The sequence below is a fragment of the Siniperca chuatsi genome, linkage group LG24 (assembly GCF_020085105.1).
Source record: "Siniperca chuatsi isolate FFG_IHB_CAS linkage group LG24, ASM2008510v1, whole genome shotgun sequence".
Classification (NCBI taxonomy): Eukaryota; Metazoa; Chordata; class Actinopteri; order Centrarchiformes; family Sinipercidae; genus Siniperca; species Siniperca chuatsi.
In genome coordinates this window covers 4,644,998-4,669,338 of record NC_058065.1, presented here as the reverse complement: position 1 = coordinate 4,669,338, position 24,341 = coordinate 4,644,998, and the positions used below count along the sequence as shown (strand labels likewise).

Below are 24,341 nucleotides of genomic sequence, written 5' to 3'. Positions count from 1 at the left end.
ATATGTGTTGTCACCCCAGCAGAGTAGATACATAGAAAACATCTCAAGAGGATGGCTCTTGTGCTTCAGGACTCTTTGAATGCATGTCTTGTTCTATTACTTGCTGTGACTAATAATGATATTAAGTAATGCTGAATACAAACTGTAATTTCCAAACTATGTCGATAACTGAAAAGGGATTGAGTTTAGAAATGAATTGTATGCCAGATCTCTGTTAGCTGCACCATGGCGAGGCATGTATTTCTGAACTTGCAAGTACAAATTTAAAGCCAGCATTGCAAAGAAAGAAAACATTATCCAAGGTAAAGACTGCATGGCTCCATAAAGAAGGTGTCTATTGAGCTTCTGTAGAGAGCCACTTAACTCTTCAGTGCAACTATATTATACAGTATGATGGGCCTATGGAAGAATCCAGAAAAGATGGCAGGAAAAATGAGACAAGATTTCAGTAATTTGCTCCCCAACAATACAGTGAGGGGTGAGTTTTTAGAAAGATTACCCATATCTGACAAAAGTGTGTTGTTTTGTACAGTGTGTTTTCGAAGGGCCAGCCCTCAGGCTGATAAAACCACCTGTTAGGACCGTTTAAGTCGAAAAAGCTGCTGGACAGGCGACATTTTAAGACAGGACAAAATGTCCCACTTATAGACGGTATAAAAGAGGTCCCACCACGACTCATTTTGATTGACACCTCTCTAAAGTCTGTACGGGACAGTTGCCAGGCAACCAAGCAGCCATTATTGTTTATTTATCTTTATTTTTTTATTTTTTTTATTTATTTATTTTACGTCTGCTCCTGTCCTTTACTGTCTGTTTGGTCTTAGACGCTCAAAAAAAAAAAATAATAATAATAATTTAGTGACACTTGTCTTGCGGTAATGAAGATGTAGACTCATGCAGCCTGAGTGGTTGACAGCAGGGTCCATGCACTTCCTCATTGTCATACATTTGCTTTCACTTTAACGTCACACTCAACTTCGATTCGTGTACAACTTTTAATAGTTTTTTTTGTTGCATCTATGTACTTGAAAAGTTTCAAAATATTTAGGACCGACGCTGTGTCTTTTTGTGTCGTTTCTGTTTTCGTTTTTCTTTTATTGAGGAGAGTATGCGGCAGTCGGTGTCACTGGCGGGCCTGTTAGTGTTTCTGCCCTGTTTGGTGACGCCCAACTCCGGTAAGTTTGGGATAATGCGAAGTTTACTCTCTGTACGATTTAAAATATATATAGCCTAATATACAAGTGTATCCTATTTGAGCATGTATAGAGGTTTCAATATGACGGGACGCTCACACACGCATACCAACACACCTGCGTGTATTTAAATGAACTTAAATTAATAATAGGAACTGTATCTCTGTCCTATTTGAATCTAATCAGAAAAGTAAAGTTTTATAACTCAAATTAAACCTCTCAATGTAAGCACACACGCCTTATCTACATCACTACTGAGACATCTTTAAAGAGGATTTCAATGGACCTTTGTCCCCTAGAAATGTAACCTACTAGGCTGCATTTACTGGAGTAACTAGGCTACATTTATTTACATTTTGTATTTCCATGTTATGCTACACTACATAGTTACTATTCACCAGTGGCAGAGGAAGTATTCTTTTACTTACGTAAAAGTAGCAGTACCACACTGTAAAAGTACTCCATGACAAGTAAAAGTTCTATTTACTTTTGTTCTGTTTACTAGAGACAAGAGTTGAAAATTAGCAATAGATATAAACTCTCTGTGCAGCACAACAGTTTCATGCTCTGTACTGGAACTATGTTAAATTGTATCATACCAAAAAAATAAATAAAAGTATTCAAATTATGCAAATGTAGGTAAGTATTATCAGCGAAATGTAATGTTACTTTGTAGTAATTCAGAAAAATGCGTTGACATTGTTATACTATTATTCTACATATTATATCATTACATTATTATTAATGATGCATTAATGTGTAAGTAGCATTTTACACTCATCATATGTTTTGTATGTAAAATCTTAATCTGTAAAGTAGGAAGTTAGCCTGTCAGATAAATGTAGTGGAGTAAAAAGTACAATATTTCCCTCTAAGTAGTAGTGGAGCAGAAGTATCAAGTAGCATGAAATGGAAATAATCAAGCAAAGTACCTCAGATTTGTACATTACATCATAAAACACATGATCTTATAAAATATGCATTTTTATTAATTAAACTACCGGATAGTATATGAAGTAGTTATACATTCATATCAACAAGCTACAACATTATAATGCAGCTTACTCTAATTACTGTAGTATACAATCAAATAGTAGTATAGTATACATAAAATAAGATATAACAATGACATTACTAAGTAAAAGTACCTGGCCATTCTGCCTGCTTAAAGAGTCATTTTACTTTTGATACTGTAAGTACAATTTGCTGATAATACACATACATCATACATAAATTTAGGACTCGATCAGGACAGGAAATGTGATTATAATATATTTATTATAATAAAACTTAACAGTGCATTTAAAGAATTAAATATGAGACATGACGTTGTCTTGTTTTTATTTTGCTGACAAACCAGTCTACAAGGCAGTAGGTGACAAAGTTGTCCTCACAGCAGACCCTGTGGCGGGTCCCATCACCGCCATCACGTGGAAACATGGACCTGACATCGCCATGGATTGGTATAAAGGTTCCTTAAACTCTTACCGGCAGTTCAAAGGTACATCCACACACCTTCACTTGAGATTTAACAGCAGGGCAGCAAATGGATGCATACACTGATATGATTTAGTTATTTTCGAATTGCACCTTTAGATCAAATCCCTTACTCTCGTCATGAAACAACAATCCCTTAAAATACTCTTAATTCTTCTAAATCACCCTTAATTTACCCCTGAAAACACACCAAACACCTTAATCTAAATCAAGATTTTTTGGTATGGTAGCAGAGATCCCTTTAAAAAAACAAAAAACAAAAATATATCATTCATTTCAAAAGCCCTTAAATAACTATTTAAGTTGATTTTATGGGATTAAATCATCAATTTATGGTGTTGTTAAGGTTGGAGTTTTGTTTAGGGGTCTGAAAATCTTTCATATGCAAATTAATGGCATTTTAAGGAGTTCGTATTCAGGTATTTTGATTTTTGAATTTTAAAGTATAAATTAAGGAGCCACTTTCATGTGTTTTGTGTCAGGTGTAAATTAATTATAATTTAAGGGATTCTTATTCAGGTATCTCAGTAGATTCCAGTTAATTAATGGATCAATTCACTGATTATAATGTATTAAAGGGGTTTTTAATGTGTTTTCTGCGTGGATTGAAGGGTTTTTTTAGGTATAAAATCCAAAATACTATGAAAGCAATCCCTAAATATTCACCTTAATTGAAAAATAAAGGCCATTTTAAGGTATACTGTAAATTAAAGGATTGCTTTAATGTATCAATAAAAAACTGTGTTTATAATACATTAAATATGCCTACCTATATTGAAAAATATTAATATATTAATCACATTTAAATGTATATGATAGGTTTACTTCAGATTTGGACTGAATTAATAGATAAATTAATGGATTATGATATATTATGGCGTTTTAATGGATTTTCTGCATGTGTTTATGTTTTTTAAGGGATAAAAATTCTTTGAAATTTAACAAATACAATGAATGCAATCCATGAATTTTCACCTCATTTGAAAATTTAAGGCCCTTAATACTATAAATTAAGGGATTGTTTTGTCATGTGTTTTTGTCTATTTTAAGGATTTACTGCAAAAAAATCCCTTAAACCATGCAGATAATCCCTGAATTCTCAAATATAATGCAATACCTGAATATATTGCAATTTACACATTAATTATCCCCAAAAAATCCCATTAAAGTACCTTAATTACATACCTGTCAATGTGTAAGTTATTACCACAAAAAAAAAACATTTTAGAAGCTAAATCTAACCATAACTGTATTCTGTACAATATCTATATTTTCAGATCGCGGTATGCTGAATAGCTCAACTGGAGCGCTGACGATCACAGGACTGACTCGCAGCGACAGCGGCATCTACACAGCAGAGATCAACCAACACGAAGGCGCCAGCCTGACTCAACTCCTGGTTATCTGTAAATGGATGAATTTTGTATGAAGTTTGGCTGACAGCGGGGTCGTTTGTTTTTCACCTGAAGTCAAATGAAGTGTCTCTTTGTTCTTTTTTTCTGTCAGCTCCTGTCTCTAAACCCTCTGTCTCCACATGGTGTGACCCTCAGAAGACCTACTGTGTTTTCACCTGTAAAGGCAACACCACAGACGCTGAACCAATCACCTACAAGTGGGGGGGAGGTGACACGTTCAGGGAATCAACCAACGTGCACAATATAACAAAGGTATAAACAGGGTAAAAACTGGTCAGTGTCTCTCATCAGTAACAGATGGATGAAGTGATTCACGCATTCATGCATCAGTTGGTGACTTTCAGCTCTTTTGTCGTCTACAGTAAGTAAAAATTTCAGATTGTGCAAAATGCCCAGACAAAACACATTTTAAATCAGAGCTGCATGGGCCTCTAAGGTGTGTTTTAGTTTTTATCTAAATAACAGGCACATTTTTATGAGCCCCATAGTTTCAAGATATTTTATTACACGTTAGACACTTTTTTTAGTATCTTTTTTGTTTTCTATACAGTCTTCAGTGTGATAAAATGGCAAGTAGACGCGTATTGTTTTCTAAATATGTATCAATAGAAAACGTTACATGTTTCTCATCAAGTCAAAATTTTAATTTGTCCTGTACTTTGTGTTTAGTTCAAGTTCTTTGTTGTCATATGCACAATAATTACAGTGAAGCAGTCATAGGCTCCGTCCACTGATGCTCTTACAAATATAGTAAAAAACAAAAAAAGTAAAAAAAAAAAAAAAATCAAATTGAAATCTAAGGCATAAAATAGTGCAGCAACTAAAATATAGGAATATAATATAAAGTAAAATATAATACTGTGGTAGATAGGTGTACAGTGATATAGTAAATGTATATACATAATGAGAACAGGTTGTAGACAGGTATGCACATAAATATACTGTGATAGATATACAGCTTATAACCAGGTAGTAAAATAAATATATATATATATATATATATATATATATATATATGGAATATGTATGTACAGCAGTAGTAGGTAGTGTAGTTTAAGTAAGGCAGTAGTGTAAAGTAGTAAATTCTGTGCTAATTAGGAGATGTTAGCATGCTAACACACTAAACCAAATTGGTGAACATGATAAACATTACACCTGCTAAACATCAGCATGTTAGCATTGCCATTGTGAGCGTGTTAGCATGCTAATGTTACCATTTAGCTTAAAGCGCCACTGCGCCTGTGCGGCTGTAGACTCTGTGGTTTGTGATGATTCGTGATGTAGGGATTTTTCTATGGAGAACACTATAAAGTGTGTTTTGTGCTGTGCATACAAGAAAATTTCAAACTTGCAGACGCACTGAATAGTGGACTACAGTGTATATAGAGAGACACAGCCTGCGTTTGAATACTTCAGCCCCACAGAAATCAGTGTTTCATGATTAATTGGTCATGTCTTGTCCCTTATGTTTGGGTTGGTAATAAAAAGACAAAAGCACCAAGTGAGCTCCTTTTAAAAAATGGGTTTGCTTTATTTCTAGGAGGAGAAGGAGCCCAGTTTCAGATGTATGTTGGTTAACCCAGTCAGCTCTGAAAACAGTGACCCAGTCGTCAACCCCTTCACCACTAGTGAGTTGTCACACCAACAAATATCTACTTTAACAACACAGTGAGAGTAGTAATGCATCTTCATATCTTTCTTAAACATGACTATGTACATGACAAGCTTTGACTCTGTTATTTTGTACACTGGGACACCTCATAGTGAATTATCACACATAAGATCAGCTAACAACCGTGGAATAAAGTGTCCTTTCAAACCATTTGCTGTTTTATTTATTTATTCATTCATTTTTGTAGGGAATCGGACATGGACGTTAACCTGCCTCATAGCATTAGTAGGAGTGTCCGTGTGTGTCTTCTTGTTCATATACAAGTGCAGAAAAGGTAAGAAGCCACAAAAGGTTGTGTTTATTTTTCCATTTTATTATTAATAAGCAATACATTTCTTTATGTATGATATATCAGTGTTTCTGTATATGTGACTGGTACTATTAATCACATAGTGTCTCAATGCACATTACAGAAAGAAAATAATGAAAAAGTAGAATATCTAAAAGTACATGCTCAAACAACAAATATGTTGGGGGGGGGTTTCACAGAAAGCTGTAGATAAGAAACAGTTTTACTATCGGAGTAGGAAAATAAGAAATATTTCAGTCTTGATTTAAGAGGTTAAGGTGCCGTCCTCAAACTGCAGTGTCCCCAGTTTGTGTTCGATACGAACCTTTGTTCTCCCCTCATTTCCTGCCATCTCTCCATCGCTCTCCGTTATTATGAGGATTAGTGCGTCCTCACGTACTTTCCCTCACGTACACTCAGATCACAGGACGAAGGCTATCTCATTATTCTAATTTAATAAGCAATCTATTAGTGGCAGAGACCCTGTTGAAATGTGTTTTTTTAAATAATCATATTTTGGGTGTTTCATGCCTTTATTGGTTAGTCTTGTAGGTAATAAGAAGCAGTTTGTAATTTGACCTGGATGAAACAGGAAGCCAGTGAAGGACAGTCGGTGTTATGTGTTCAAATGTTTTAGTTCTAGTAAGAATTTGCTGTATTTTGGACTAGTTTTTTTTAATACTACCAAGTGGATGTTTCAGTAATATTAGATATTATAGTGCAAAGCAAGTTTTAACATATAATCAAGTTAAAATATAAAAAACTGTGAGAAATGAACTTAATCTGGCCTACTCTCTCTCTTCATCATAGTGGCAACTGTCTAACCAGAGCTGAGTGGGTAAATTATGAGTTCAGTGCTAAACGTTTATGTATCTGTATGTCTCAAGTCTTTAAAACCATAAAAAGGTTTTTAATAAAGAAGCCTGAGTCAGAGGAATGAAGGTTCAATATTTAAAAGGACAAGACCAGGCAAGCCTTCAGCTGCACTGCTGAGACTGTGGGAATATTGTTAGAAACTTAAACCTGGATACTTCTCACCTCTGAGAACATTCCCAGAGTGCCGGGTAAAATGTGACACAAAGCAGAACTTGCCTGAGAATTATTACGTTTTTAAGTTTTCTTCAGTGTCAAAGTCATCCAGTGATAGTTGTCTGTACATCCGTGGGTACATTGCAAACAAGAACTACTAATAGCTAATTCTGCATACTTTTAATGGTGCACATTTGCCAAAATGTAACTATATATAGGTTAAAACCCCTGTATTAATGAAAAGCCATGTTAATAAAGGCCAACTTCAACATATTTAATGAATTCAGGCAACTCGTCTCTCCAACTTTCTTGACTAAACAATACTGCCAGACAAGAGCAGTTTCTGTCCAAGTGCTTACACCATGTTTATTTATTATCCATACACAAGTTGCTTGAGTTTAAAATCCACGAATGTGACTCAGGCTAAATATAAACCAGTCGAGTTTCCTGTCAGCTTTTGGTTTTAACTTGCCTCTATGTTGAAACTATAAACGTTAAAACAATGACCAGCGCATTCCTCGTATTCACGACAGGCTGTGTTTGGCCTCATGATGACTTCCTCTGTGTATTAACTACAGTCTGTTTACTATCAAATAAACCATAATTACAAAACATAACATGATGATTAATGATGAATTACAATGAGTTACTTTTGTTCATCTTTAATACAGGAAAAGATGTTGAAGGGACACCACAAGGTAAGATACTTCATCCACTGTAATCCACTTATTTGTCTTTAATAATTGTACGTATTTCTCATTTCTAGTCTACTTAAAATATCACTATTGTGTCTCATTTTCTGTTTTCATACCATGAAAAATACACCTGCATCCAACATTTTAAAGTATTTAATATCTTTTACAAGTACAAACCAGCGATTTAAATGCATTCAGAGTAACCTCATACTGTAAAAAACAGAATTTTCAGTGCGACAGATGTATTGTGGTCGTGACCATTCTTTTATTATTTGACAGAGAGATCAGTAATGCTTCCAGGAGGCCAAGAAACACCTAACCAAACAACATGTGATGTGCACCGAGAATCCGACAGTGCAGCTGGTGAGTAAAATGTTATTTAACCCAATATGAAATATTTTAAAAACTCTGACAGTAAGAGTCAAATTGAAAACATTTGAACTAGAACGTGTGCGTTGTGACAGAGGTATTCTTCAATCATTTCAGAGGTCCAAGAAATCCCCACCGAGGACTCAACATCTCCTGTGTCCCCAGATATCAGCAGTGAAGCTGGTGAGTAATGTTGTCATACCCAATAGGAAAACGTTTTGAGGTACTTGTACTTTATTTGAGTATTTCCATTTTGTGCTGCTTTTGTGCGGCCGTCCACACAAAGAACAATAACTGTAACAATAACTATAAATTTAGCGTTTTAAAAATCGTTCTAGCTCAAGAGGATGGCGGAGTCCACACCACAACTACAATTACAGCGCCATTGGCGAGCGATATCGTAGGGATCACTTTCAGGCGATTTGATGAACGATAGAAACAATCCATCCATTCATTTTGGGGACATTTCCTACAAAATAATGTTGCTTATAATATTGGATTCTAACTGTAGCCTACCTCTTTTATGTAAGCTATTTAATGGCATTTGGGAAACCCTTTTTAGATGGTCGACTCTAATCACTCAGTCTTGGCTATTGTGGTAACTTATTAATGTAATATTAGGCTGCAAATCACACATAAAAAAATGTCATTTTACCTGAGACATACTGCCAAACTGTCTTTGGCGCTGATGGGGTCTCTAAAGTTCGTTTGGTCCTTACTGATGTCCACTTTGACAATCGCCAGGATACCATCAAATTGATGTTGACTCATAAGAAAGTAACGTTATGAATAAAATGTGTGTTCTAAAGACGATAACTCTCGTAACAGAGTGTTGGATTCTCCTAACTCCTCTCGTCTTTCGTGAACCCATGTCCTTCTGGTTTTATTTTTGTTTCTCGCGGCAACGCAACAGGTCATCAATATCCGTTTTTCCAAAGCTGCCCAGTCAGTGACACAGCTGGAGAGCGCAGCGTGGGCTTGTGGTCCCTGTTTACGTAACGTTATCGTTCATCAGTGCGGATGCTCACGTAGTTATCGTTATTGTTATCGTTCTTGGTGTGGACGGCCCTTAAGACCCAGGTTGTAAAAAACAGAATTTTCAGTGCGACAGATGTATTGTGGTCGTGACCATTCTTTTATTATTTGACAGAGAGATCAGTAATGCTTCCAGGAGGCCAAGAAACACCTAACCAAACAACATGTGATGTGCACCGAGAATCCGACAGTGCAGCTGGTGAGTAAAATGTTATTTAACCCAATATGAAATATTTTAAAAACTCTGACAGTAAGAGTCAAATTGAAAACATTTGAACTAGAACGTGTGCGTTGTGACAGAGGTATTCTTCAATCATTTCAGAGGTCCAAGAAATCCCCACCGAGGACTCAACATCTCCTGTGTCCCCAGATATCAGCAGTGAAGCTGGTGAGTAATGTTGTCATACCCAATAGGAAAACGTTTTGAGGTACTTGTACTTTATTTGAGTATTTCCATTTTGTGCTGCTTTATACTTCTACTCCACAACTTTTCAGAGGAAATATTACCAGTTACTTTTCAGATTGAGATTTGACATTACATAAACATATCATAAGTTTATAAATACAATGCATTTTTAAAGATTATACCAGTGGCCATTTTTCTTTGTATTGAGTACTTTTACTTTTGACATTATAAGTACATTCTGCTGATAATATTACATTACTACATTACTTAATTGTAGAAAAGGTTTCAGTCGTAGTCATCTGGACAATGTTTTCAAATTCAAGACGTTTCGGCTCCCATCCGGAAGTCATTCTCAATTGTGAAAACGGTTTGAGAACTCAGAAATTTAAGCTACTCTGTGTTTCTTAAGGTGCTGTTTACCCTGCCTAGTTTCACCTGAAACTGACCTTCTTTGTTTCCATGATGGCCCAGTATAGGCCTGATTACTGGGCCATCATGGAAACAACGAAGGTCAGTTTCAGGTCCAGATGACTACGACTGAAACCTTTTCTACAATGGAACACTCCTGGATGAATGAGGGACTACACCGTCTACATTATTTAATATTACATTCTGCAATGTTGTAGAAAAGGTTTCAGTCGTAGTCATCTGGACACTGTATTCAGAATCAAGAGCCGAAACGTCTTGATTCTACGACTGAAACCTTTTCTACAATGGAACACTCCTGGACGAATGAGGGACTACACCGTCTTATTCTGCAATGTTGTAATTCTGAGTACTTCTTCCACCATTGCCAATTTCACCAAATTTGCAACATACAAGCTGTAAATTAAAACATGAGATAATTTCCTCTTGCGTTCATTTAGACACGACGGTGTAGTCCCTCATTCGTCCAGGAGTGTTCTATCAGAGAAAAGGTTTCAGTCGTAGTCATCTGGACACTGTTTTCAGAATCAAGAGGCGTTTGGCTCCCATCCGAAGTCATTCTCAATTGTGAATTGTGAATTGTGAATTGTCCCATTTTTTTCACAATTGAGAATGACTTCCGGATGGGAGCCGAAACGTCTTGATTCTGAAAACAGTGTCCAGATGACTACGACTGAAACCTTCATTTAGACACGTTTCATAAAGCCGACGTCACATTCATGCATGAGCTTTGCAAGAGCTCTGTATGAGTCACAAACGTATCTGCAACTTGTGAGCCCAAGACGTTTGTGAAAAGTCATGCTGCTACACCGCTCACAAATCACTTTTATAAGAACTTTTCTTGAACCATTTTAACCAGCAGTGAATAAGATCTTGCACAGTGTGACAGATGCATCATTCTTATGATTTCATTAATGATTTCAGAGGTCTTATTGTGCCAAATAGCATTGATGGCCAAAACCATGACAGCCAAGTTTTTTTCTTCACCATTCTGACCTGAAACCTGCACCATGTGGAAGATGAATATTCTCTTATCATTTGACAGAGAGCTTGTCAGCGATTTCTGAAACATCCGACCAGGACCCGACAAATGCTGCGACCCCACATGCCAGCAATGAAACGGGTGTGTAAAATGACATACTCAAAAACTACAATAGCAAGGCCTTGTGCACCTTACACAATGTTTTGCTGGAAGCTGTTCCATAATCATCCACTTCACTCCCAATCAGTAGGGTTCCATTTTGTTTTCTGTTGTCCTTTTTTCTGGGAACTGGGTACTTTGTTATGATTTGTGAAGGACATTATGTTTTCAGGTTGTCCATCCGTCCATCCCATTCTTTTTATCTTAGTTTAATAAGATATAAACAGATGTTGATTTTGTAAATATAGATGTTGCACAAAGATTGAGTTCACTCTTCACATTTGAAAGATTTAAATCAGCCTGTTACATAGACATGGGGAAAAAAATCACAATATCAGAGGACTTTTTCTTTTTTGTAAAATAGCGGTGTCTTGTAATCCCATGTGGGATGGACTAGATGTTTGGCACAACGCAGAAATACAAAAAAACTGTGGATTCACGTCTGTTCACAAGTCATGTATGTTTTGGCTTCGGCGTGATTTCTCTATATATGTTTGTCCTCTCAAAACACAAGTAAAAGCCTCGTTACTTAGTTAGAAAATAAGCGAGAGGAAGAAAAAAGAGTGCAAGAGAGGGATGAAATGAAATGAAATATTAGGCACATTTGATCGGAAGAAATTCTGTCCTGAGGCAGTTTTAAGGCCACCACCATGACACTTTCTTGAACTATGTGAACAGCAGCGAAGCCGAACTTGCACCGTGTGACAGATACTGTATATTGTGGATGTGACAATCCTTTTATCACTTGACAGAGAACTCAGCTTTGATGTCAAGTGGCGAAGAACCCTCTGGATGCCAGGAGCCACCCGTGGATGAACAGCCACAAGATGAAGACCAAAGCTGAAGTACTTTCCGCTCCTTTTTGCAAAAACACTTGTTGTGATTTTTCTGTCTGGACAAAAGGCTCAGGGGTTTCATGTCTGGATGTAGCTGCTGTGAGCTGCTGCTCCATGCTAACATGCGATGGGTGGTAGAAGCAGTGTTACATGCAGACAGATAGTTCCAGGATTGTGAGAGTTTTTAGTTTAGTTTAGTTTAATCAAGTAAGGTAATAGGGGGATATTTACTAAGGATTTGCAGCCCTTTTTAGCTGCTAAACAGCCAAATTGTGTTTGTCCTCATTCACTAAAGGACCCGTTTGTTGTCATGCAGTATGTACTTTAAGGTATTCCTGTTTAGAAGCACAAAATATGGGAGAAGAAAATAGACATTTATACAAATTCAAAGAGTGACTCTTGTGGACTGAACCTCCTGTTGCAGAGTTCAAGTATTGAAAGTGACTGTTTCAACACATTAATGGTGCAAAATGTACTCTGCGACACACTGAATGCTACTTGCAATGCCGTGATATTTATGTATATAAGATCGCTGATACAACTTAAATATTTATAGATATAAGTTATTTGGTGATTTCTTTTTCTCTGTATTTCCTCTGCACCAAAGGCAGGCATTTTAGTGCCTTGTAAAACCCAAATCTTACTTCAGTGCTGAATCTTTTAAATTTAGCTGCAGCACAAGGCCAATTCTTCATAAACTAGTAAAGTATTTGTCACATAAACTGCAGAAAAAAATCCAAGGAAATCCGGAGATCCGAACAGAGCCCTGAACCAAATATAGATAATGATTACTGGCGAGTTGTTCGTTTAATGATTGCAACGAGGAGTTCTGAAGTGAGAGGAATGTTTTTTAGATTTTGTATGGAACATTTTTAAACTGATAACATGCCAAAGAGAAGAAACATATAATATATTATGGAGGTTCAACATCTTTGGCCGTTACATATCAGCAGGAAGTATTTGGTCAATTGAAGAGAACAACTATTAAAAAATGTTGAAGGGCATTTATTTATTAAATTTTCTTGTCAAATGAAATCTGTTTTAGGTTTTGGTACATGTTATTTAAAGTGTTTGTCTTTGCTTTCTGCTTTGCTGCCTCATTTGTCCACCAGAGGTCCTCACACACTACTTAAGCAGCCGTGAATTGACTTCATGGACTGTGAATAAACATACACATTGACTGTTTTTTGTTCCTTTATTAACATACAAACAATTTCAGATAGAGGCACATTAGGGACAATGAACATAAACATCTGAACATAGAGACAAATCTGCAGAAGTCTAACAGGTGAAGAAAGATGGGGGGAAAGATAATTATATGCATGAAAGAAAATAAAAAGTTTCATACCATTTTTCTTATACATATAAATATTCTATTCCATACATATAAAATGCTGCTTAAACTTTTACTTTACCATCTTTATCTACAGTCTTTAATTTATTTCCATTTTTATTTGTATTATTATAATTATTGTTGTTTTTGTTTCTCTTATGACACGTGATGCTGATTTGAATTTTGAAGTCTATGTACTGTGTACTGTGTACGCCCTTTTCCTTTCAAGCTTTATGTGCGCTAGATTTGTTTTATTCCACCTTCCTGTTTGAAGACTGACAATCACTTAAGCTAATTGTCATAGTATACTGTTTTAGCGATTAGTATTTAAAAAATCAACAATAATCAACAGCTTTATACTAACATTTGTGATGCTGGAACCATGAAATGTTTTTACATGAAAAATGACAATCGATTATCAAAATAGTTGCAGATAAATTTTCTGTCAATCGACTAATTGATTTGACTAATGACTAATCGTTTCAGCTGTACTTGTTTAAACTGTTGGGTAGTTAAATTTATAACAAAATATCATATTTTCTAAGCGTTGCATATGTTTTGCAAAAATCCTCTAATTTGTAAAGTAACTAGTAACTAAAGCTGTCAGACAAATGTAGTGAAGGAAAAAGAACAATATTTCTCTCTGAGATGTAGTGTAGTAGAAGTAGAAAGTAGCATAAAAAGAAAATACTCAAGTAAAGTACAAGTACCTCAAATTTGTACTTAAGTACAGTGCTTGAATAGATGTGTTTAATGATATTCCACCACTGGTAGTATGGATTTGGGTCTGTTTCGATTCAAAATGTCTGTATTTGTTTGAGAGCCTGTGTTTTACAATATATCGAGTCTTTTAAGCATTAGATGGTCCTACTATCACGTTGCTTTAAGACATAACACTTCTAACACACATTGAAAGAACACTGTGCTTTCAGATTTTGCTCCAAGCACAATGAGAGGTTGTTCAAATATTGTCCCAGCTGAGTTTATAACATGACAAAAGTGACACCACACCTACAGTACAGTGTCCCATGGTCCATTGTCACAGCGTCACTCAGTACACTATCATATAACAGCACGGCTGTGTCTCAGAAGCCTTTTCTCACCTACAGGTTTCACCTTTGGCAGCTATTATGTATGTTTGCACTGTGACAAACGCTGAAATCACCTACTGTTTTGTGTAGCAGCTGGTTAGAATAGAGGATCAGTCTGTTCAAGTTACTGAATAAGCCAATGATTTAGTGCAAACATTGTGAAACAACTGGAAATTTGACTCCATGACCTAAAAGGTCTCCATTTTTTTGATAAAACTGAATAAATTACGGGTCATTAAAAAACAAGAGAGAGAATTTGTGTCTCATTTGTTTATTACGAATTTGTTCTCCAAATGTTGGAATATGCACACCTAAAACACATTATCTACTGAAAAGCTAAGGGCTTACTGTGTCATTGCCTCATCATCAGGCTCTAAGAGGACCTGAGACAAAATCTAGTTTAAAGAAATATGTTTATTTAGCTGATATTTTGCTTACATGCTGCATTTCCCTAAATAAATGTGTTTTACCTATGCTAGCTAGCAGCTAGCGCTAGGGATGACAAACTTTGGTACAAATGTTCATGCTCCCCAGAGGATAAATCTTTGGTGATCCTCTGACTTTTCCTCTAGCGCCACCTTAAGGTTCACATTTGTGGTTTTCAGTGAAACGTCTCGACAACTATTGGATGGATTGCCGTGAAGTTTGGTTCAGACATTCATGTTCCCGTCAGGATGAACTGTAGGCTAATAGGCTAAACATTTTTACACTTCGGTTTATGCAATGACATTCTCATCAGCCTCAGCTGTACTTTAGCAAATGTTAGCATGCTAATACGCTAAACTAAAATGGTGAACATGGAAAACATGGTAGCATTGTCATTGTGAGCATGATAGCATGCTGGCGTTAGCATTTAGTAAGCACTGCTGTGCCAAAGTACAGCCCCACAGTACAGTGCTGCTAGCATGACTGTAGACTCAAACTACAGACTGTAGAACAAAACAATGTATATTACAATTTGCCTAAGTGAAACAATGAATCTCACTCCACAGGATGTGACCATTCATAACATGCAATTAAAATTGATACTGTAGGTAGAAACTTTAATGTCATCTAGAGGCATATGTACAGTGTTTAACACCCAAAAATCAAGTTTGATGATCAAAGGATACAAAGAGCATCCCTTGGTCGAATCATGATTTATTCTGCTTTACAGAGACTCTTGGCTTCATTATTGTTTATATTCTTGTATAAATCTGATGCAAAGTTACCTCATGTGGCTTTGTACATATCTAGACATTTAGCTGTCTGTCTCCAGAGTGGTTTAGTGGGAGCAGACTGTATCTCACAGCTTAATAATGATGATGTGACCTTTTGGAAACTCACCTTCCTGCCATCCAGGTGGAATAGTTTATCTCACCTGGCAGCTGTAGATGAACAGCCCTTTTTGGAAAGGGACGCAGAGCCCGATAGTCTCCTCCTTGCTGGTGGGCGCGAGGGCACAACTCTCATATTGTATGTTGTACTTGACAGGTGTTTGCAAGTGTTGCACTAATTTACCGGTCGCAACATAAGTGCTACCTTCAAGATGACTCTTCCTGAGCTTTGACAGCTGAGAGCAAGAGAGAAGATGGATGGAATTTAAATTTGAAGTGTGTGAGTGTGACAGGGGGGGCGGGTTGTAACAGCAACACATGCCCTGAGAAGACAGCCGATGACGAAAAGTGGGCTTATCTTTAGATGTGCACACAGGATTAACACTGAAATGAGGAGCTGGGGTTCCCGACTACCACAGGGAGAGATGTGTCAAAGGGATTTTTCTATTCAGTCGTATGGTTCAGGCATGTTCTGACAAACCCTATTTCACTGACACTCACTTTCCTTCTGCCTACTGAGCTGTGAAAAAACATAGACAAGCTTCTTGCCTTTTTTTTGGGAGGGGGGGGGGTCCTTATGAATAAACTCAGAGTTTCGCTTGATTTCATGCAGAAAGGTGATGCAACTTTCTATTAAAAAAGGTGGATTTGTGGATTAACTAGCATGCACGTGTGTGTTATGTGTGGGGAGGTGGAGGTGGAGGGGGGAGTGGGTGGTTATGGAGCGTCTGTCATCATTTCTCTCTTTAAGGAATGCAGTTTTTAGTCCGGACTACAGACAGGTGTCACACAGCAGCCAACGTGTCTGAACAGAGATGCAGTCAAACACATGGAAAACTTATATTAGCTAGAGTCTGATTCTCTCACTGTCACTTTATATTTTTATGATAACCTGTTATGTTAACCTGTTTGTATTTTTGGCATTGTGTATATTTTGGATTTGCACCTTATTGATATTTCATATTTATATTTGCCCTCTTTCCTACTTTGCACTGCAGCTGCTGCACAAGAATTTCCCTCGGGATAAATAAAGTTGTATCTTATCTTAACTTACTGTATGTGCTTTAAGGAGGTTACCCAGCTCATACAGGTGTGTGGTGTTAGGCTCTCCTCGTGTTTGTGTGCATCAGTTTGTCTTTGAGGGTCAGCGGTTAACACACGAACAGTTAAATCGGACATATAGTGTCAATAACCCTGTAGCACTAAAACATCCGCTTTCCTGCAAATTATAAATGATATATTTACAGTTTAAAATACACACTGTGCTTTAACATGTACATATCATCCATCACTGTCAAATATAAACCCTGCATGCTGTATATAGACATGTTTACATGCATATACTGAACATAACCACCCACTTATGTATATAAAGTTATCTGTTACATTCAATATGTATTTCTTTGCACTAGTTGTTTACAATTAACAGACACTTGACTTGTATATACTATACGCTTGTATACAGACATTGTATGTTGTTGGCCGTTGTTGCTTTTTATATATATTTATATATACACCTATTTTTCACCTACTTGTATATCATAGTTCTATGTTTATGTTTACTTTGCTCAGCTTCGTTGTCCCTATTCTTAGCTGTCTGTCTCTTTCTGTGTTTGTACAGTGAGAACAACTTAAAATCGGAGTGAAATTCCTTTTATGCTTATACTTGGCCAATAAAGCTGATTCTGATTTTGATTATTTATCCTTGTTGGTTGATAAATATGCCTCTGCCATCACCTCTTGCCAAGGTAGTGTGGGTTGACTCAAGATTTATGGGCTCATCAAAATGTATTGAAGCACATTCACCTTTTCATTGTGCCTTTTCTATTTGTTGTCCGCTGCCACTCCAGTATTTACAGATTGGACACAGTAAGTTTAGCAGCTATTTGGAGCCTGAGGGGAATGGTTTGTGAAACTTCATAAAGTCAGTTGAGTTGTGAAACCTCAAGGCTGCAAACTGATTGATGGCAGATGTGTGAAGTTAGCAAGTAACAGGAGGAGTCCTGCTGGAATAAATGCAACTGCTTTCAAGATAAAGGCGTTTTCTTTATCGCAGGGATAATCAAACTTGAATAAGCGCTGGTATGAAGAGGAGTTTTTATTCTTTCTATATATTCATATACTTACATTCTATTAAATATGGATTGAAATGCCAGTTATAATTAATATAATGTGATATTGTTGCTGTTTCCCTAGAGTTTGTAGCAATAAAGTTACGCAATGTTAATCAACAGAAGTTTTTGTCAGAGTTTCAGAGTCTGAATCAACATTAAAAACAGATGCCCTTTTTAAATCAGATTAACTTTAGATTGTGTAACGTTGCTTGCAGGGTGAATACAAACACCCATAAAATACATCATAATATTTTGTATCTTATCTTTTTATTTTATTGTATTTTGTGTTCAGTTTTTAGTGGTAGCAAGAATTTATATTGACTATCTTAGTATCTGTATGTCACCATTTCGACTTTGTTACTGCAGAAAATGTTCATCAGCAGAGCTTTTACTTTGAAAAACCCATGCAGGAAGTTACGTGATTCCCTTCGCTCGACACTAATCGCTTTTTCACCCTGCTGTGCGTAAAGGTGCGCACAACCTCCGCAGGTAGACAAGAGGCGGGTGAAACTGCGCCCACAGTGATTGAGTTGATTCTGCACAAGCTGCTGGAAGTGTCCGCTGGAGATGAGAACTCCTCCTCACAACCTCTGAAAGGATTTTATTTATTTTTTCATAAATAATCACTTCAAGGATGCGTCGGCCCGACAGGTGGTCGATATTGACCTTGCAGACCTGCATCCTCCTGCTGCTGGTCCTCCCACAGATGAAATCACAGCGCAGAGGTAAATGGATGCTGCATTTTTTTTTTTTTTTTTCATACTTGTGTTAATTCGGTGGTGTAGTTTGAAGAAAGTTTACTCTAAAATGCTGTAAAACACCAGCAAGTTACTTTGGGGTTTTAATTGGCTCTACAGCACATCTCATCTACTTAATATAACAACATACTTTAATTTTAAATTCTAACATTTTCATCCATTTCTGCTGAATTTCTGTGAACAATGAGCTGGCTTTGTGCTGACACACGGTTTTTCTGGCCAGAATGAGGTTGTGGTTGGTGCGAATGTCTGGACTTGTCTATTAGGAATTATGAATAGCTCCTAGCATCTCTTCCACTGTCAAAGGAATACTGTACTGTACTGTCTGTAGCCTTTGTTTGGTTTGCAAAAGTGAAGGATGTAACCTGTGCAGTCGTCATGCTCCTGTTGCACTGGGAGAGCGTGAAATAGTGAAAACCTAATCTGTGTGTGTGGTTTTTACTTTGCATTTGTTGTATTTGCTGCTCTTTTCTGCTGTTGTGTTTCCGTGCTGAGCCTCAGGTTTCCTCACTAAGCTCGTTTCTTTAGCACTGTTTTGGTCATGGACGGACTGTGAGACAATGGTCCCCTGGGCACAGACATGTAGAAGCCCCCCCCCATCCTTCCTGCATCAGAGCAAGTCCGCCAGATTGAAAAAGATGCTAAACGAATACAAACAACCGCACCTCTTTGTGGTCGTTTGCATCTCGTTTTGGTTTGTTGTCATGTCTCTTTTAATTCAATTCATTTCAGTTTATTTATAAAGCGCCAATTCATGACAGAAGTTATCTCATTGCACTTTTCCTGTAGAGCAGGTCTAGACCGAACTCTTTATAATATTATTTACAGAGACCCAACAAATCTTTGTGGTCATTTTACATCTTTTTGTGGTTGTTCTGTGTGTCTTTGTAGTTGTGGTAGTTTTTTGTCCCTCTTTGGTCATTTTTAGTCTCTTTTTTGTCGTTTTGTGTCTCTTCATGGTTTTTAGCATCTCTTTATTGTCGTGTCTCTTTGCAGTCGTGTCTCTCTGTGTTCATTTTACATCTCTTTGTGGTCATTTTGCGTCTCTTTGCGGATGTGGTAGTTTTGCGTTATTGTGGTCGTTTGGCGTCTCTTTGTCATCTTTTCACGTCTCTCTCTGATCTTTGCGTCTCTGTGTGGTCGTATTGTCTCTCTTTCTAGTTGTTTTGTGTCTCTTTGTGTTAAAGTGATTCACTTTCCTACAAGAAATGGTAACAGTCACTTCAACAGAGGCTCTGGTCCAGGGGCCCAGGGGCCCCCCGACCCGTCGGCCCATTCAGTAATTCGTCCATGATTTTGTACACGTGTGTGTGTGCGTGTGTGTGTGTGCATTTTGCAGATTTAGGATTAATATTTAGGTTTAGAGTTAAGATTAGAATTCGGATTAAGAGTTAATGGTCCATGCAGGCGAGGGATGTTACTTGTGCAAGTGCTTTTCAGTGTGTTATAGTGCAGTAAGTTGAGTTTGTGTGTGTGTGTGTGTGTGTGTGTGTGTGTGTTACTGTGTGTGTGGAGGGTGGTGATTTGCGGTTTGTTCAGATTTTCCCTTCTTCAGGGCTCAACAGTCCCTCTCAGGGGAACAGGCACTCTTTATCGCCTAATTTTACCTGGCTGTGCTTTCCCTCCTCTGCTGGGTGCAGACACACACACACACACACACACACACACACACACACGCGCGCACACTCTACACACAAACATGCTGACATTCAGGCAAGCCCACACATTCATGTAGAGACATAACTTTGCACAAGATTTCAGGCTTGTGCATTGTGTAAAAAGTTGATGAAAAATCTGCTCAAACACAAAAAAAAATCTGCTTTTGGTGATGCAGCTGTTTCTGAGTATTTATTATTGTTTGATTGACTATTTTGTTTCAAAATACAACAATGGTTAAAAATGTAAAAATATACATACACAAAGCTGTGATGCTCTGATGAACTGGATGCATAATGCATTATGTATTTTGATTGTTTTTATTTTGTATTCTATAAAAGCAGTTTTGCGCCTTGACATTGTTTTGAAAAATGAGTGAAAGCAATTGTTACTTAATATAAATGCAGCAGGTTTTTGAAAGGTTTTCTGGGAAATGTAGAAAATCAATAAAAGTAGAAGAGGATGAATCCGGTTGCGGGGAAGTGACTCCACCAAATAAGGAAACTGCAAAACTCCTGTCAAACATTGAGCATCATTAATTGATAATTTACTGTCTAACAATGTCAGAGCAGAATTTTCCTCGAAGCAAATCATCAGAATTTACATCGTCTTTGTTTTCTTTCTCTACATTTAACAGATATAACGCCTCTCAGATTTACTGTGTTTACATAACATGTAAGCACTTTCCAAAAGTATGCTGTAACACAAGCAGCAGACGTTTCCCCTGGGTGGCCAAACAGCCCCGTTCCCCTGATATACGATCCTATATTTTATCAAAGCAGACAACAAATGAGGCTAATAAAAAACGTGTAGTGCGTCGTGCAAAATTAGTAGCTGTACACACAACTGCGTGGTGTGCATTCAGGATGTAAAAGGAATATAATACAGGGGATCTCATGGGATAATTACGTCAGAAGGAAAATGTCAGACTTGATTTCTCATGATTTTACAGTTTATTTCCTGGATGCACAGCTGGTGCAGCCTGTCTGAACATGAGGCCCATTTCTGCCATCACAAATATACTCATGGCACGCCCGTTTCTTCAGCCACAGTTAACTCCTACAACTTTTCTGTAACTACAGCTTTTATCCTGTGTGCGTCTCAAATTGAGCAGCCAAGCTTCTTCAGACTGATTAGACCTGTAGACAGTAACACATGAAACATCAAAGCCCTTTATAACAGTATGTAAATACTGATGCCTTCCCTATAGAGGACTTTAAAAGCCCCATAAAGGCAGCTGTGGGTGTTTCTGCTGCGAGCGGAAGCGTAGAGGTGTAGGTATGATCTCATGCTGAGGGGCGAGAGGATGTTTTCCTTTTTATCTTCCATCTTTCTATGCAGCCTGTCTGATCTGCCGGTCAGAAGGTGCTCTCTGTTACTGGGGAATGCTTTGTTTTCTCAGCTGCAGAGCTGGTGGCTTTGAGGTGGTGAGGTGGTGATAATGGTGGCTATGGTTTGCTTCTCCCACCTGCTCGGCTCTTTAAGATCTAATCAGCGAGTTACCCACAAATAGCACCTAAAGATAAGGGTTAATTTTAGCTTCATTTCTAAATGTGAGCTTGGATTCGTGCCTCCTGGTAACCGAAAGAATACAAGATTGATTGGCACAACAATGCATTTGAGGTGCAAGATATTTAATCTGCCTCCTCACTTGTCACTATGTGGACAATGACATTAGCTAAAATCCCTGAAACATACTGCAAGATTGTTGTTTTTCCTCATTATAATGACTCCTTTGGTGATGAGCAGACAGTGATTGGGCTTGTCTGGCCTGCTGTTACAATAAAGACATTGTTGCTCATAATTGTTAGTCGAATGCGAACTTTGACTTCATATTTGTTGAACTTTCTTATATTTAAGCCTAACCAATTGCTGCTTTTGCAAGACACAAAACAAATCCCTTCCTGTGCAGAAGAGATTTTTCCGAGTAAAGAGGGACGCTCTCGGGAAAATGAAAGCCTTCCTCAACTGAGAATATGTTTAAACAAGTTTAATCCACAGTGAAGCAAATTGGAGATTTACAATGCACAGAGAGGAAAACTGTGGCTCCTGCTGTATCTGTAAAATGTGGTTAAAATTGTGTTTTCTGACCCTGAATGTATTGGTGATCAGATAGGTAGTGTTTTCTGCTATCTCTAACTTTTATTGTAGTAGCCGCTGACTTACCCGTAGTCAATTATCTACCTCGTTTTTAATATAGAAAGTATAGCCTGACAGATCCTGGATACACATATTTTAGTTTAAAAATCTGTTTGTGATAAAAATCAGTCTTACTGTAGACTGGTGTTAAATAAATAAACCAACAATTATAGTGATAGTTTTTTCTGAACAAAAAGGGTCAATAAGCTGCAACTTACAATTATTTCATTATCATTTTTGGCCAATGACAGTTTTCAAGGTGACGTCAAATCAAATGTTTAGTCCAAAAACCAAAGATATTCAGTTTAATGTAATGGAAGAGCAGGAAACGCAGCGAATGATCACACTTAAGAAGCTAAAGCCATCAAATGTTTGGCCTTTTTGTTTTAAAAAAAAACCTGATTATCTGAACTAACTGATTATCAAAATAGTTGCAAATCAATTAATTGACTAATTGTTTCAGCTCCATTTCAGTGTAAACAGCTTTCATCAGGTGTAAATATACACTGTATATTTATATATATATATATATTTCAGTGAGTGTGGGAGTTTTTTCACTTTTAATAAAGTCATTTTTCTAAAAACAGGATCAATAAAATATACCCTAATGAGCTTTAAAGAGTAAAATGTTAATGTTGCAGGTTACTTTTACGCTTAGTTTTTCAACCCTTAAAAACTGATGGTAAGAATATGTAACGTTGTTTACTAGCCTCTGTGTGATATAACCTATAACGCCACAGGGCTAAAGGAGGTAAACTTTAGCCAAAGAGTCAGCCTGAAGCTAGTTTCTTATAAAAGGCCTTAAGTATCCTCCTTGCACTTGAATGCACCAGCACAGGCCATGATACCTCTGACTGCGCCCAACCCTCAGACACAGAAGCTTTTTGTTCACAACAGACATTCATCGCTTTATTTACTGGCTCACTAATTTCTGACTAACATAAAAAAAAACTTTACAGGCTGTGAAGCTGCTTTTACGGTGAAACCTTTCTGCGTTTCTGCGTGCAAAGACTTAAGGCTGAACTGTCCTCAACCCGAACCGGAGGCGACTCCCATTGTCATCGTTTCCATTTAGGCAGCAACATGCTTTGTATGGCACTTGTGAGTGTCTTGAGGAGGAAGCGTTTTTAATCATTTCCACCATGGAGGCCAAACAGGCTCTGTGCCCATATCATCCAGAGGGGTTGGCCAACTGCCAAGGTTGATTTACGCTGCTCTAAATCAGCCAGGAAGTGACACTGACAAAGCTCACAGGCCGGTCCTCACTTTGTTGAGTTTTACTGACATGCAGATTTACCGTGCAGAGATTAATGAATGAATTCCGCTTGTGCGTGAAGTTCGTTTATGGTTGTTTGTTGGCGCTGCGTTCAGGTCACATCAGGGATATGAGTGAAGGTGATGCAAGTGTTGCTCATAATGAGTAGAAAATCAGTGGAGTAGTCTTTTAAGCAGCTCATTAATGGTTCGATTCCAGCCTGAGACCTTTCTCTCGCTCCCCACTTCTCCTGTCTGTATCTACACTGCTGTCACTATCGAATGAAGGCAAAATGGCAGACAAAGAACCAGCAGTTTCAAGCCACAGATGCTAAGACTGCACACACAAATGTGTAGTTCTTTGAATAAAAGCATCCACCAAAGGGCAGAAAAGAAAATGGCTAAAACATGAAACCTTTTCTTCAGCTAGCACAGTTAAGGTTATTCATTTTTTAAAGACCGTGTCTTTTTGTATGTCGGTGGGTGAATCAGGGTGGGGGCCTATGTGTAGTTCTCTCTTGTGTCTGTTAAAAAAAAGGGCAAAAATAGACATTTAACCTTTTAAGTCATAATTGAAAACCTAAAGGATAACAGCCTGGGATTTTTAGTTTTGGCCATCTGTCCTTAATTTATGGGTCCATAAAGGGAAGCGAAACGAGCCGTCAGGTTGTAAACAA

The 24,341-nt window shown here is 37.4% G+C and overlaps 2 protein-coding genes across 4 annotated transcripts in view; both read left to right on the top strand.

Annotated features, from left to right (window-relative positions):
• Window positions 1-905: 905 nt before the first annotated feature.
• On the top strand, window positions 906-14,673 carry LOC122872452. 3 transcript variants are annotated; one of them, XM_044188719.1, is made up of 13 exons: window positions 912-1,175; window positions 2,554-2,694; window positions 3,968-4,096; window positions 4,197-4,357; window positions 5,646-5,733; window positions 5,965-6,051; window positions 7,767-7,793; window positions 8,070-8,153; window positions 8,277-8,342; window positions 9,310-9,393; window positions 9,517-9,582; window positions 11,072-11,149; window positions 11,920-14,673. In XM_044188719.1, exons 1-13 carry the CDS (start codon window positions 1,109-1,111, stop codon window positions 12,009-12,011), a joined length of 1,170 nt encoding a protein of 389 aa, XP_044044654.1. In that variant the 5' UTR covers window positions 912-1,108; the 3' UTR covers window positions 12,012-14,673. The 3 variants fall into 3 exon arrangements, with proteins under 3 accessions (XP_044044656.1, XP_044044655.1, XP_044044654.1); XM_044188721.1 differs by lacking the exons at window positions 8,277-8,342; window positions 9,310-9,393 and having other exon boundaries at window positions 906-1,175; XM_044188720.1 differs by lacking the exons at window positions 9,310-9,393; window positions 9,517-9,582 and having other exon boundaries at window positions 907-1,175.
• Window positions 14,674-18,312: 3,639 nt separating this feature from the next.
• LOC122872192 (collagen alpha-1(XVIII) chain-like) overlaps window positions 18,313-24,341 on the top strand; it is a 46,717-nt gene continuing 40,688 nt past the window's right edge. Inside the window, exon 1 of the mRNA XM_044188083.1 lies at window positions 18,313-18,582. Within this exon, the coding sequence (XP_044044018.1) occupies window positions 18,492-18,582 (91 nt within the window). The 5' untranslated portion in view covers window positions 18,313-18,491. The remainder of the gene's footprint in view (window positions 18,583-24,341) is intronic.